General features: G+C 66.8%; 1 protein-coding gene across 12 annotated transcripts in view; it reads left to right on the top strand.

Moving 5' to 3' along the window:
• Positions 1–8,836, top strand: part of MEGF6 (multiple EGF like domains 6) — a 35,856-nt gene extending 27,020 nt beyond the window's left edge. Inside the window, exons 12-28 of one of the 12 annotated variants that reach the window (XM_057750498.1) lie at positions 66–153; positions 331–410; positions 841–969; positions 1,058–1,186; positions 1,374–1,502; positions 1,893–2,021; positions 2,326–2,454; positions 2,853–2,981; positions 3,393–3,521; positions 4,079–4,207; positions 5,238–5,366; positions 5,632–5,760; positions 5,973–6,101; positions 6,187–6,315; positions 6,421–6,549; positions 7,842–7,889; positions 8,194–8,836. In XM_057750498.1, coding sequence (XP_057606481.1) covers positions 66–153; positions 331–410; positions 841–969; positions 1,058–1,186; positions 1,374–1,502; positions 1,893–2,021; positions 2,326–2,454; positions 2,853–2,981; positions 3,393–3,521; positions 4,079–4,207; positions 5,238–5,366; positions 5,632–5,760; positions 5,973–6,101; positions 6,187–6,315; positions 6,421–6,549; positions 7,842–7,889; positions 8,194–8,252 — 1,952 coding nt within the window. In that variant the 3' untranslated portion in view covers positions 8,253–8,836. Of the gene's footprint in view, positions 1–24; positions 154–278; positions 411–840; positions 1,187–1,373; positions 1,503–1,892; positions 2,022–2,325; positions 2,455–2,852; positions 2,982–3,392; positions 3,522–4,078; positions 4,208–5,237; positions 5,367–5,631; positions 5,761–5,972; positions 6,102–6,186; positions 6,316–6,420; positions 6,550–7,841; positions 7,890–8,193 lie in introns of all 12 variants that reach the window. The other 11 variants (XM_057750481.1, XM_057750464.1, XM_057750553.1 and 8 more) reach the window with 11 other exon arrangements.
• Positions 8,837–13,677: the final 4,841 nt, after the last annotated feature.

Below are 13,677 nucleotides of genomic sequence, written 5' to 3'. Positions count from 1 at the left end.
CGCGCTCACCCTGCCGCCCCGCAGCTTGCCCGACGGGCTGGTTTGGGCCGGGCTGCCGGATGCAGTGCTCCTGCGCCAACGATGGGCTCTGCCACCCGGAGACCGGCCGCTGCAGCTGCGCCCCCGGCTGGACCGGCCCCGGCTGCCGGAGAGGTAGGCGGCCTGCTGCGCTGGTGCCCCGCCCCGCCCCCGCGGAGCCTGCGCCAGGCCCTGGGGAGGGCCCGGGTCCCCAGCGCCGCTGCGGTCACCCGCGCACGGTGACCGGGCCTCTGTCGCAGCCTGTGACAGCGGCCACTGGGGACCCGACTGCAGCCACGCCTGCAACTGCAGCGCAGGCCACGGAGGCTGCGACGCCGTCAGCGGCCTGTGCCTGTGCGAGGCCGGCTACGTGGGCCCGCGGTGCGAGCAGCGTGAGTCCCCGCCCGCCCCGCACACACGCACGCGTGACACGCACACGTGCCGGGGGCCCTGGTCCTGCCCTCCTGTCCCCACAGCACCAGGGAGTCCCCTCTCCCTCCCCCGCCTGGCCAGGCCCCGCCCTCCCACCTGGGCCCCGCAGGGACCCCACAGGACACCTGGCGCCTGGCGAAGGGGAGGAAGGGGTCTGCCAAAGACCAAGGGCCTTGCCCTTCGGAGTAGACGCCCCCTCAACCCTGGCCGGGCTAGCGGGGCTGGCTGGGCCCGGGGCCCCCTCCTCCCGGGGCCCGGGGCGCGGGGGCCTTGGGTGTGGAGGGGCTTCTCCTGCCCCACAGTCCCAGGCCCTGGCCCGGGTGGTGGCGGAGGCCCGGGCAGGGCTGGGTCGGGCCCGCCGTCCCCCCAGCTGACGGGCTGGTGTCTCAGGGTGTCCCCAGGGCTCCTTCGGGCCGGGCTGTGGGCGGCAGTGCCGGTGTGAGCACGGGGCGGCCTGCGACCACGTCAGCGGGGCCTGCAGCTGCCCGGCCGGCTGGAGGGGCACCTTCTGCGAGCGCGGTGAGCCGGGGCGCGGGCCGGGGCGGCCAGGCGTGCGGGTGGGGCCCTGGGACGCCGGCCGTTGCCCATCTCCGCCGCCTGCCCGCAGCCTGCCCGGCCGGCTTCTTCGGAGTGGACTGCCGCCGCGCCTGTGACTGCAGCGCCGGAGTCCCTTGCGACGCCGCGAGCGGCTCCTGCCTCTGCCCTGCTGGCCGCCGGGGCCCTCGCTGCGCCCAGAGTGCGTGAGGCCCCCGCCAGCCCTGGGCGCCGCTGCGTAGGGCTGGGGGCGGTCCTGATCCGCGGCCACCCTGAGCGGTGCCGAGGCCAGAAGGAGGGGCGGGTGGATCACGGTGGCCCGGGACCACGTGCCGCAGTGCCTCCCGGGCTCCGTCCCCCCAGCCCCTGAGCGCCGCTCTCTCCTACAGCCTGCCCAGCGCACACGTACGGCCACAACTGCAGCCAGGCCTGCTCCTGCTTTCACGGGGCCTCCTGTGACCCTGTCCACGGGCAGTGCCGCTGTGGCCCTGGCTGGATGGGGCCCACCTGCCTGCAGGGTAAGCTCCGCTCAGGGGTCTGGGGCCAGGCGTGGTGCTTGCTCCTCGCTGGGCCACGCGGGGTCACAGGGCGTGGGACGCAAGGTGGACATACGGCTCACTGGGCACGGTGGGCAGGGAGGGCGGGGGCCCATCACCGTTGCCGTGGGGCACCTGGGGAGGGGAGGAAGGCGTAGGACCACCCCCGTCAGCCCTGAGCCCCCAGAAGCTGGGCGGGTGGGCTCGGGGAGCCCTGGGCAGGTCGTCCTAGAGGCAGCCCTGGGTCTCTGCCCGAAGTCTGGTGTTGGGTGTTGGTGCAGGCCTGCACGTCCTGTCGGCTGGCCCTCCGAGGGTTCGGGCCCCGGCCAGGCTGGCGGGAACGCTGCACGTCATTTCTCTCCCCGTCCGCAGCCTGCCCGGCGGGCCTCTATGGCGAGGACTGTCAGAGTTCCTGCCTCTGCCAGAACGGGGGCACCTGCGACCCTGTCTCGGGAGACTGCACCTGCCCGGAGGGCTGGGCCGGCCTGGCCTGTGAGACGGGTGCGCGCCGGGCAGGCGGAGGGGGCAGGAGGGGCCCTGGGGGTCTGTGGGGCCCAGAGTCAGTGCCCCACCGTGCCCCGGTGCAGCCCCCTCCCTCTGTGGCCGGAGACGGCTGCCTGGTGTTGGGGGGCAGGGTCCTGGGGCGTAGCCTGCAGTGTGACCAGCCCCCTGGGCCCCTCTCCTTCCCAAGGACATGGGATCTGAGGCTCTGGGTGCAGGACGCAGGGGTGGGGTGGGGGTCTCCTGGGCCCCCGGGGCATCGCCCTGCCCCAGGGCTGGACCCTCACCTGTGCCCGCCTTGCAGCGTGCCTCCCAGGGATCTTCGGCGCCAGCTGCCAGCACAGCTGCAGGTGCCTCCACGGTGGCCTCTGTGAGCGGCGCACAGGCCGCTGCCTCTGCCCGGCCGGCTGGACGGGGGACGAGTGCCAGAGCCGTGAGTGGGGCAGGTTGGGGGCCCCTCCGTTGTGGCCTCAGGTCACACCAGGTGTGGGGGCCTCCCCGGGGTGGCCGGTTGGCAGGTAGGGGCCAGGGCTGCAGTCTGAGCTCCCAGGGCCTCCCGCCTCTGTCCAGGGGGCCGCCCCAAGCAGGGCTCAGCCGCCTGCCCGCCTCTTTCCCTGCAGCCCGTCCCGAGGGCGCGTTTGGGGTTCCCTGTGGGGAGCCCTGTGCCTGCCGGTGGGGGGCCACCTGCCACCACGTCGGCGGGGTCTGCCTCTGCCCCCCGGGATGGAGGGGCCTGCGGGGTGAGAACGGTGAGCCCCCAGCTCCACCGGCGCCCAGGCTGGGGGCGGGTCCTTCCCACGGTGACCCCTCCCGGCCCGCGCCTCCCCGCAGCCTGCCCGCCCGGCTGGTTTGGAGAGGCCTGTGCCCAGCGCTGCCAGTGCCAACCCGGCGCCGCCTGCCACCACGTCACTGGGGAGTGTCGCTGTCCCCCAGGCTTCACCGGGCCCGGCTGTGAGCAGGGTAGGTGACCGACCTGGGCGGGCCCCGGGGCAGTGGCTGGTTCAGGCCACACGTGCCCCTGCCCTAGGCCCCAAACCTCCCCCCTCAGGAGGGGCTCCCGGGGGCGACTCCCAGGAGGGATGCCTGCTCCGGGCGGGGTCAGCCCTGACCCCCCGATGCCTCACCCCAGCCTGCCTGCCCGGCACCTCTGGGGAGAGCTGTGGGCAGAAGTGCCAGCGCCCCGGCGAGAACCAGGCCTGCCACCCCGCCGCGGGGGCCTGCGTGTGTGCGGCCGGCGACCATGGCGCCGGGTGCCTGCAACGTCAGTGCCGCCCGTGGTGCCTGCTGGGCCCTCGGGAAGGATGGCGCGGGAGGTGGGAGGTGGGGGCCGCGTGACCCCCGGCCCCTGGCAGCTGGCCCCGCCCCCTGCAGGGTGCCCGCCTGGGCGCTTCGGGCCCGGCTGTGAACAGCTGTGTGGGTGTCTCCACGGGGGCTCCTGTGATGCGGCCTCTGGGGCCTGCCGCTGCCCCGCTGGCTCCCTCGGAACTGACTGCGGCCTGGGTGAGTGGCCGGGGTGGGGGCGGGGTGGCTCCTGCCTGCGCCTCGGTGGTCCGGGCTGGCCCGCCTGCAGGGAGCACGGCCCTGACCGAGCCCCCTTTCGGACGCCTCTCTGGGCCCGGCCGCAGGCGGGGCTGAGCTGGGGGTGTCTGTGCGATCGACGTGTCCCCGCTGGCCGGCGCTGCCTGGTCGTGTGCTGTGTCCCCCACGCGGGCCACGTCCGTCAGGGGCCGTGCAGAGGCCAGCTGGGCATCCCGCCGAGAGAGGGGCCTTTCCCTGAGTCATGTGGGGACTTTCCGACCGTCTGGGATCCTGGCGGGGCGGGCGGGGGGGGCCCGTGAGTCACGCCCCGCGGCGCGGGCCTGGCCCCCAGCAGAGCCTGGGGTGGGGGGAGACGCCGGGGCGGGCAGGGGGTGCAGGCGCAGGCGGCGCCTCCCTGTCGGGCAGACGCAGGAGTCTCCCCACCCCGCCCGCCCTGGCCTGTCCCCTGCTGTCCTGGGTCGACACGGCCACGCGGGGATTCGGCCGAGGGTGGCCACCCGCCCGTTTCCTCCCGGCAGCCTGTCCGCACGGCCGCTTTGGCCCCGGCTGTGCCCGCGTGTGCAGGTGTGGGCTGGGGGCAGCCTGTGACCCTGCGACCGGCGCCTGCTCCTGCCCCCCCGGGAGGACGGGCGTCCACTGTGAGCAAGGTGAGGGCCTGCTCCGCCCACTGCTTTGGGCGCTTCGCGGATGTCGCTCCATCAGCCATGGGGGGGTGATGGGGTGCAGCCCTGGGGTCACGGGGGGAAACCGGTCCCCCTCCGTTGATCCCCAAGTGCCCTGAGGGTGAGCAGTCAGGGTCTTGCTTCTGTGGACAGCAGCGCCCACCTGGGTCATCGGGTCATCTCTCAGCACCCCACGCCTTGCCTTGACCTGTGACCCCAAGGCTCAGGCCATCAAGTCACCTGTCCAGTTCCCTGAGGCCAGTGGGGGCCAAACAGGTTCTGACCCAGAGCCCCCCAGCAGGAGGGGTCAGGGGGCTGTTTCGTCTGAGGACGGAGCCAACCTCCCGGCTGATGTCCTCCTGGGACGGGGTCCCTCTGGCCTTTCCACTGGGCGCAGCGGCCAGGACCCCACATAGAGAGAGGCCTGGAGCGCAGGTGATGGTGGGGAAATGGGGTGGCCTGGGGGTCACTTGTGGGGCTCAGCACATGATGGCACGTGTGGTCCTCAAGGTCGTGCCACACTGCTTGGTCCGGCCCCACACCCTGGTAGGTCTGAGCCCCCTGCCACCCTCTGGTCCTCGGCAAGGGGCCGGTCACACTCCCCCAGGCCCTGAGGCCCCCAGGGAAGGTCGGTAGCTGTGTCAATCAGAGTAGGAACAGGGGCCACCTGGAGCGCAGGGCTGCCCAGCCTCCTCTTAACCTGGACGATGCACCCATATTGAGTGCCGCCGCCTCCAGGAAGCCTTCCCTGACCCCTCCCACCCGCTGGGCAGGCGCTGCAGCCCCTGGGGGGCCCTGGTTATCCTCAGCACTGGCTCAGGCCTGGCATCTGCAGAGGAGGGATGAACGGGCAGGATGTGGTTGGTATTTCCTGGCACGTGTGTGTCCTGGCTCCTAGAGGAGCCTGGCTCCTAGGGAGCGCTTGCTGAATGACTGTCAGATCTGGTGGGGGTGTGTCCCTGGGGCGTGTCCAGCCCTGGGCCGGAGCTCTGAGCCGCGCCCGACTCTTCCCTAGGCTGCCCCCAGGGCCGGTTTGGCGTGAACTGTGAGCACGTGTGCTCCTGCCGCAACGGGGGCCTGTGTCACGCCGCCAATGGCAGCTGCTCCTGTGGCCTGGGCTGGACAGGGCTGCACTGCGAGCTGGGTGAGTGTCAGGGCCAGTCTGGGGCCACATCGCCGTGGGAACTGGAGGGTTGGTGACTACAGGGGAGCAAGGCCGTGTCCGGGGTGGGGGGTGGCCCTGGGCTCCCGAGGAGGACCGCAGCTCCGGGGTGGTTGTGGGGGGCTGCGGGCTGCCGTAGGGCCAGGCAAGGCTCCCGGGCGTTCCTGGGTGAGGCTGGTGCCCAGGTGCCGGCCCCGTGCCCCTGCTCCCCCGGGCAGGAGGCTGACCCGCCGGCCCCCTCCCCCAGCCTGCCCCGCCGGGCGCTACGGGGCCGCCTGCGGCCTGGAGTGCTCCTGCCACAACCACGGCACCTGTGAGCCCACGTCGGGGGCCTGCCGCTGCAGCCCCGGCTTCTACGGCCAGGCCTGCGAGCACCGTGAGTTGTGGGGTCGGGCCCCCCGCCCTGGCGTCTGCCGCCCCAGGGGCCCGACGAGATGAGATCTGACCCCAGCTTCGGTGGGGCTCCCGGGGCCGAGGTCCCGGCTCAGGGCTAGGCCTGGGTGGGGGGGAGGGCGAGCCGGGCCCCCACCCCGTCCTTCGCTCTTTCCGGGGAAACGGAGTCAGGAGCTCCAACCCCGGTCCCCTCAGCCTGTCCCCCCGGCTTCCACGGGGCTGGCTGCCGGGACACGTGTGCGTGTCAGCACGGCGCCCCCTGCGAGCCCGTCAGCGGCCGGTGCCTCTGCCCCGCTGGCTCCCACGGCCGGCTCTGCGAGAGGGGTGAGTGCTCGGCGCCTCCCGTCGCTCCCACCCGCCCCGCGTCCCGGGGTTGGGACGGGGGACGCTGAGCCCCCGCCTCCCCCAGGGTGTGAGCCGGGCTCCTTTGGAGAAGGCTGCAGCCAGCAGTGTGACTGCGAGGACGGCGTGCCCTGTGACCCCGTCACCGGCCACTGCCTGTGCCCCCCGGGGCGCACGGGGGCCACGTGTGACCTGGGTGAGTCTGGGGTCCCGCTCGGTGAGGGGCACAGGCGTGGGTCTCCCGGCCCCGGGCGGACAGGGACCGCAGTCAGGCCCGTCTCTCCCGCCCTCGCACCCCCAGGCTGCAGAAGGGGCTTCTTCGGGCCGGGCTGTGCCCTGCGCTGCTCCTGCGGGGGTGGGGCCGACTGTGACCCTGCCAGTGGGCAGTGCCGCTGCGTGGACGGCTACACAGGGCCAACGTGCCGGCAGGGTGAGTCAGGCTCCGGGAGCGGAGGGAGGACACCGGGCTGGCTGGGCCAAAGGTTGCCACGCCAGCGCGGTGCCCGTGGTGTCTGCAGGCCTCGGGTGGGCCAAGCGTGCACCTTCCGGCCCCCGGACCGTGGGGCAGGCCGCGGCCGTGGGCCAGCCGGAGGTGGCGCGTGGATGCCAGCCCAGACAGCAGCAGGGGCGGGCTCACGCTGCGGGGGCGGAGACCCCACGGGCAGGTCTGGGCGACCCGGTGTGGGGGGGCGCAGGTGTGGGCGCAGGTGTGGGCGCAGGTGTGGGTGCAGGTGTGGGCGCAGGTGTGGGCTGCAGTCTCTGCATGCGAGCACCGGCACGCGTCCCAGCGAGTGCGTGCCCGTGCACGTGTGCTTCATTGCATGCCCGCGCCCCAGCGCCTACGTGTGCCCACACGCACCCGCGGGCCGTGGGGAAGGAGCTGTCGTAGCCTCCCGGCCCCCCGAGGCGCTGGGGGAGCACGCCGTCTGCAGGCAGGGCTCGGGGTGCCCCGCTCCTCCAGCCACCTGCGCCCCTCTGGTGTCTCCTGGCCACCTCCCCCGGGCCCGGCCTGCTGCTGGGAAAGGGCCACACCCAGAGGGTCGTGTCATTCTGCCCGCCCAGGGAGACAGCAGGCCGGCTTGGGGCCTGTGCCAGGCAGGCCCTGAGGTGGGGTGAAGGGGGAGCCAGGCTGGGCTCCTTGGCCTGGGGACCCCACTTGTGGCGTTGATGTTGTGTATTGATATTGTGTTGCATGTTTTTGAGCCTAAGGCAGCGGTGGCTCCAGGCTGTTAAGCGCCTTTGGGGGGGACCCCACCTCCCGCAGAGGGGGCGGGGCAGGTGGGGGCAGAACCTGGGGGTGGGGGGTGGGGGAGGTGAGGCTCTCTGCCAGACACTGTCCACGGCGGCACCTGGTGGTCAGGTATGGTACTGTACTGCAGGCATCCTGGGCGGCCTTGACCTTGCACAGGCGTCCCCTGTCTGAGACCCCATCTGCTTGAGCCCTGCTGGGACGGAGGACAGGCAGGGCCTCAGTGCCTCCAGCCCTGGAGCGGACCCCGCTTGGCCTGTAGCGAAGCCCCTCCCCAAAGTCTGGGCTCCCCACCCCCCTTCTGGCTGGCAGGGCAGGGGACTTTCATTTGGGGAGGGGAGAGCCCCACCATTTGCATAGGAGTGAGGCCGGGAGAGGCCTCGCAGAGTGGGAGTGGGGGTCCCTGCAGGCCTCGCTGCCCCATACTGTTGCCCACTGAAGGGTGGGGCACGAGCATGTCTGTCTGCCTTCAGGTGGGCCCTCCCAGCTCCTGGAGAGCCCGTCCCCAGCCCTGGGCCCAGGTAAGGGGTCTGGGGGCCTCCCCACGTCACCGGGAGTGTGGCTTTTGGGCGTCACTGGTCCGTTACCAGCAGAGGAGCGTTGAGGGTTGGGCACTTTTGCGTAACCTGGGCCCCCCAGGGTGGCGGGCCTTCCAGAATCTGGACCTCAGAGATGAGGCAGGGGTGGCAGCTGGGAGGGGCGTTGGGCTGTCTCCCCTCCATTGGGCTGGAGCTGCAAGGACAGGAGGGGACGTGTGAGCCCAGAGCTCTGAAGACTTGGAGAGGCCCGCCCTGGGCCTGAGCTATTTTCCTCCTGCCCCTGCAGCGGCCTCACAACCAGCGCCTCACCGCCCCGGGCTCAACAGCAGCACAGAGAGGCACTAGCTCAGGGGCAGCCCCTGCTGAGGCCTGCCTCCCGGTGGCCACCCAGAGCACCCGGGGGCCTTGGTGAGCCCTGAGGGGGGACACCCGGGCGCCAGGACTCCGGCCCCGCCCTCATCTCCGAGGCCTGTGGACAGTCGTGCAGCCTCCCTCTCTACAAGCATCGTCCGGCCACTACGAGGGAGGCCCCACCTGGCCCGGCTCTGCACCCCGGGGCACCAGCGTGGGGACCACAGTGTGGAGGAAGCCCCGCCCCCGGCACCCTGCGGCGGGACTGCGGGCAGGTGTGGGTGCAGGTGCGGGCGGGCGTGGGGCCCCTGCCCTCGGAGCAGTTTCTTCTGGTGCTAGGCCCTGGGACTGCTGCAGCTCAGCCTGTTTACCAGGAAACAGCCGGGCCCTATTTATGGAACAATATTTATGGGCATCCAGACGTGCCCACCGCACCCCTGGGTGCTGGAGGGCTGCCCGCCACCTGCCCCGCTCAGGCAGCCGTGACTCGGACTGCGGGGACCTGAGGGGCCTCTGGGCGGGGGCTTCGGTACCATGTGAAATCCAGTGAGTTAAGAAAGGAGCCGCCGCTTCCTCGAGGCCTGTGCGTTCGCTGCTTTGTGTGGGTCCCGCGTGGTGGCCTCTGGGCTCCCCGGCATGAGTGCGCCGGACCAGACAGGCTCCTTCTGCCCCTCGCCTCCCTGGGACAGGGGTGCCACACACCGTAAGTTGAGGTTCATCCTGCTTCCTGGTGCTGTAGAGGGTCACGGTGCCCCGAGACCCAGGAAGTGCTGGATCCCAGAGCCTGTGGAGGGGGAGCATGGCCCCAAGGGGAGGCGGGCAGGAGTGCTGTTGGGAGCAGCTGGGGTGCCCGCTACTCCTGCCCCTGCCCTGTCTTCAGGGTAGCGCCAATGGAGAGGGCCGGACCCAGATTGTCACACTGGCCGCTGAGGTCTGGGCTGTGGCCCCCTCTCCCCTCCCCTCCAGCACTGGCCCAGGTAGCTGGTGCCTCCAAGGGCAAAGGGTCTCATGGGGCAAGATAGGGCGGGTTCTAGTAAGTCCTGTCCCCTTCGACAACCAGTGAGCAGCCAGTGGCAGAAAAAACCGCATTAACGGGCCACCGTGTTAAGACTTTGTGGTACATAAATGGAGTCCACCTCCCGGAAGGGGTTAGGAATGGTGGGTGGTAACGGGATGCAGGAAGAGGAAGGTCGGGAAGGACTGTCGGTCGTCAGGACTGAGCGTGGAGGGCGTGGAAGATGGAGTCGGTGGGAGGGCGGCAGGAATCTGGCCGAATGATGGGTTTTCCAGCTCAGGACCCTCCCAGGAGGCAGCAGGGAGGCTGAGAGGGAGAAAATACACAGGAAGGGTTAGCAGAAATGGACGACGGCAGTGTTAACACCGGTGTGTCTGAAGTCCTAGAAAAAGGAAGTAAAAACCATTGACATAGAGCAACAAGTTCTCAGGTCCAAAGCTGGATGATCTCAGGGCAAAAGCACCCAAAGCGCAAATTGAAATAAAACAAAATAAAAAAGCCATAGTCCAAAGAATTCACAGAATACTAGTGACAAAGGGAAAGTCTGAGATGCCCAGAAAAACCGAACAGGAGTAGATAGTGACGTCAGACTCCACAGCAGAGACACCGAAAGTGAGAACAGAAAACAGAAAACACTGAATGTGATGTTGATTTGTGTTGAAGAAAAGATGTTGAAACTTGAACTTCATGGCCTTGAATAGTGTGTCCTGCTAAATTGCAATTGAGAAGCAAAGTGGGCGTTATTTTGGGGTGTCCAGGGCCCCTATGGGCACCACATGAGAAGTGGATGTGAAAATACACTCAGTGGAAGTTTCGCAGCAAGAAGGGAAAGTGTGAGATAGCCACTGCATTCCCCCACATGACCCAGTGATTAAGAGAATCAAAACAGTCACGACAGAAGCCGGGTGAGGGGTAGCGGGGTGGGGCGGGCGGAGGAGGGGCGCAGAGACACCGAGCAAAGGAGCCTAAACCCTCATGCAGGTAGAGCTGGGTAAGATCCTGTGACCTAGGCAAAAATGCCGGTAGGATGTTTAACCTTCTAACGGGAGGAAGGTTCACCTCTCCAACAGGCAGAAAAGGAGAAGTCAAGCAGAATAAGAAAGAGTAAAGCCTGATTGAAATAGTTACAGGTGATCAAAACTCAGGTCCCTAGACTGCATGAAACATTCTCAACAGCATCTTAGTTGTAAAAGACACACCTGGGGGCTTCCCTGGTGGCGCAGTGGTTAAGAACCTGCCTGCCAAGGCAGGGGACACGGGTTTGATCCCTAGTCCGGGAAGATCCCACATGCCGTGGAGCAACTAAGCCCGTGCACCACAACTACTGAGGCTGTGCTCTAGAGCCCGTGAGCCACAACTGTTGAGCCGGAGTGCCACAGCTACTGAAGCCCACGCCCCTAGAGCCCGTGCTCCGCAACAAGAGAAGCCACTGCAATGAGAAGCCCGCGCACTGCAACACAGCCAAACAAACAAACAAAAAAACACCTGGAAGGACAGAAGGGTAAGCCCACATAGTAAACCGAGAGGAAGCTGGGCCAGGAGTGTCGCTGTTTCAGGGTGAAGAGTGTCGTACGTGACTGTGTGTAAATATGCACACATACACGCAGGTAACAGTAGCGGCTCAGATTCATAAAGCAGTGGTGCGTGTCACAGGAGGGAAGAATTACCCTGATGTTAATGTGCTGTTTACAAAAACCAATAGGAAAGTGAGACACAAGCAACGGTAACATTTTCATCGTCTTCACACCCACGCTACATCTACGTGTAACCTGTGCTCATTTATTTATATTCAGAATACACATTTCTATTTCAGTCTATAAACTTTACACTTAACAAACAGAGAATAACGGAACATTTAAGAGAACCAAAATTCCTTCTGTGAAGACTAATGAAGAAGACTAGCAAGGCTGATGATTTTCTTTTAAACATTAAGCAAGGAAAAAATACGGAAGATGGGAGGGTTTACTACAGACACAGAATGAGACATGAAAGAGACTATTAGGGACAACTAGGTACCAGTAACTTCGGAAACAGAAAAATGGATACGTTCGGGAAAATATAAAATGCCAGGAGCAGTGTAAGTAGAAATAAGACATTTGAATAAACCAGTAATTTAAGTAGATGTAACTAGTAGTCACAGCTCCCCCCCTTCTGTCACCAGAGCGCCTGGGCCAGATTCCGAGCCACTGGAACGTGTCTGATGTGAGCTGTTCCAGCGACATTAGCTAGAGGAAACGCGACTCGTTTCAGGAGGCCCGTCCCACCTGGGTCTACAGCCAGGGGAGGGCGGTACGAGGGAGAAAATGACAGACTTGTGACATGTATGCAGAGAGCCTGAGTAAAATATTAGCTACTCAAATAAAAATGTTTAAAAAATAACATCCTCCCGACCAATGGGATTTGGACATCATGAAGATGCAAGCACAGTTTCACATCAGATGCGCCCGTGTGTTTGGGTGAGACGAGAAGTCACGATGGTCTTACCAGAAGCAGAAAGAGCATTCGATAGAGTTTGTCGCTCTTTCGGATGTTCTTGGAAAACTGGGTACAGAAAGGCGCTTTCCCAGCGACAGTCGTGTGCTAAGAATCTGCGGCGAGTTGAGCGGGGAAGGTGATGGACTCCAGTCTGTCCCAGGAAGCCCGCCGGCCTCCACGCCCCCTGCCTGGGCTCCTGCCTCCTCTCCCCCGCCTGGCTGGTCTCCATGGCCCTGATGTGACAGCCGGTACTTCAGGAGCACTGGGGGCGTGGAGGCCCGGCTGCATCACGCGGAGCCGCCCGGACGGCACCGGCTCGGACCCAGTGAACCTCGTGGGAGGAATGAAGCCGTTCCCTTGAGGATGGCGAATGTGATCGTCCCTCGCTCCTGACCCAGCAGAGCTGGGAGGACCCCAGGCCCCGCCGTCGGGTGAGAAGCAGCAGCAAGAGGAGTTTGGACCTGCGGGGAAGGGACAGACGGCCGGCGCTGTGGGGAAGCTGAGAGGCAGGGACACATCGGCTCAGCCATCAGAATTTGGCAAAGCGGGGCCAGGAAATCCCACAGCTGGTGGGAAATGTGTAAAACCCATAAAAACCTGTAGCTCTCCAGTACCACCAGTGACCCACTGGAAAGCAGTACAAACAAGATTCCCGTCAATGTGGCAACAAACCCCAGAAATACCGGAATTTATCTGGTGGAAAGGTAGCTGGAGCCCTGCACAGTTTCAGGAGATCTTAGGGCCAGAAAGTGCGGCCAGCGGCCCCGGCCAGCCTTCTAGTGCGCTTGGTTCCAGTGACAGGTAGACGGGTGACAACTGGGGGAGCGGTTTGGGGTGTCTGACACAGACAGGGGTCAGAGAGAGCCGGGAGGAGGTGAGCGGGGTCACGGAAACCCAGGATCTGCACGTCCAAACGCCGGTGCACAGCGTTACTCCCAGGGGGCAGAAACGGGGGCCCGGGGGCTCCACGTGAGGCCCGGGGGTTGGGGTCCCCCAGGCACCGTCGGGTCCCAGGGGCCTGGGGGGCTTTGGATGCCATGAAGGCCGAGGGCTGGGCCGCAGTGCCTGTGCCGGCCACCAGGGGCAATAGAGGGCAGCTGTGGGGGTTGGGGGGGTGTCCTCCAGCAGGAGGGACCTGTCCGGATGTCACAGAGCGGCTGGGCGCAGCCAGGTGTGCAGAGATCCTGAAACCCGTGTGGTGTGCGGTGAGAAGAACGAGGTCGCAGGAACACGTACCTTTATGTAAATGATGTCCCGCCCCCCGCAGAAGGGACACTGATTTACGAGGACATGCAGCACATGGGAGGGGCGGGGGTGATGGACTCGACTAGCCCCTGCTCCCCCCAGCGAGGGGGCCACCCGGCTGTGTGACCACTCGTCCCTGGCCTGTGCACTCCTGCGAACCACACACCTCGTGTTCCCCCCTCTCGGGAGGGTGGAGGGTGCCCACTGCGGCTCGGGGCTGGGCATGGACGTGCCCAGGGCGCCTCTGGGCAAGGGGCGCCAGCCCCCACTCCCCACTGCCCCGCAGTCATGTCCACCCTGGTGCCCCGAGGCAAGAGGCCCCTGTGGAAGGCCTGGGACACCACGGTGTCGTTCCCACGGGACCCCGTCTGGGCTCAGGCTTCGCTGGGGTTGGCTGGGGTCGTAGGAAGCCTCGGCCCCCCGAAAACCGGCTGGCCCCAGCAGTGGGCAGAGGGTCTTTGGGCCTTCTTCTCCCTACTTTGCAACAGGAGGGGTCGTGCAGCTGGCTGGGAGGAGAGTCTATCTAGCCTGGCCCCCTGAGCCCCCAGGCCGGCCCCTGGTGCCGCCCCCTCCCCAGAGGAGCAGGTGTGGCAGCCTCCTCCACGGAACCCCGTTACCTGGAGGAGAGAGTGTCACCTGGGCACCACCGCCGAGGACGTCTGCGGTCCTCAGCGGACCAGCTCG

This window comes from Hippopotamus amphibius, chromosome 1 (assembly GCF_030028045.1).
Source record: "Hippopotamus amphibius kiboko isolate mHipAmp2 chromosome 1, mHipAmp2.hap2, whole genome shotgun sequence".
In the NCBI taxonomy this organism is placed as follows: Eukaryota; Metazoa; Chordata; class Mammalia; order Artiodactyla; family Hippopotamidae; genus Hippopotamus; species Hippopotamus amphibius.
This window is presented reverse-complemented; position numbering and strand designations above follow the sequence as displayed.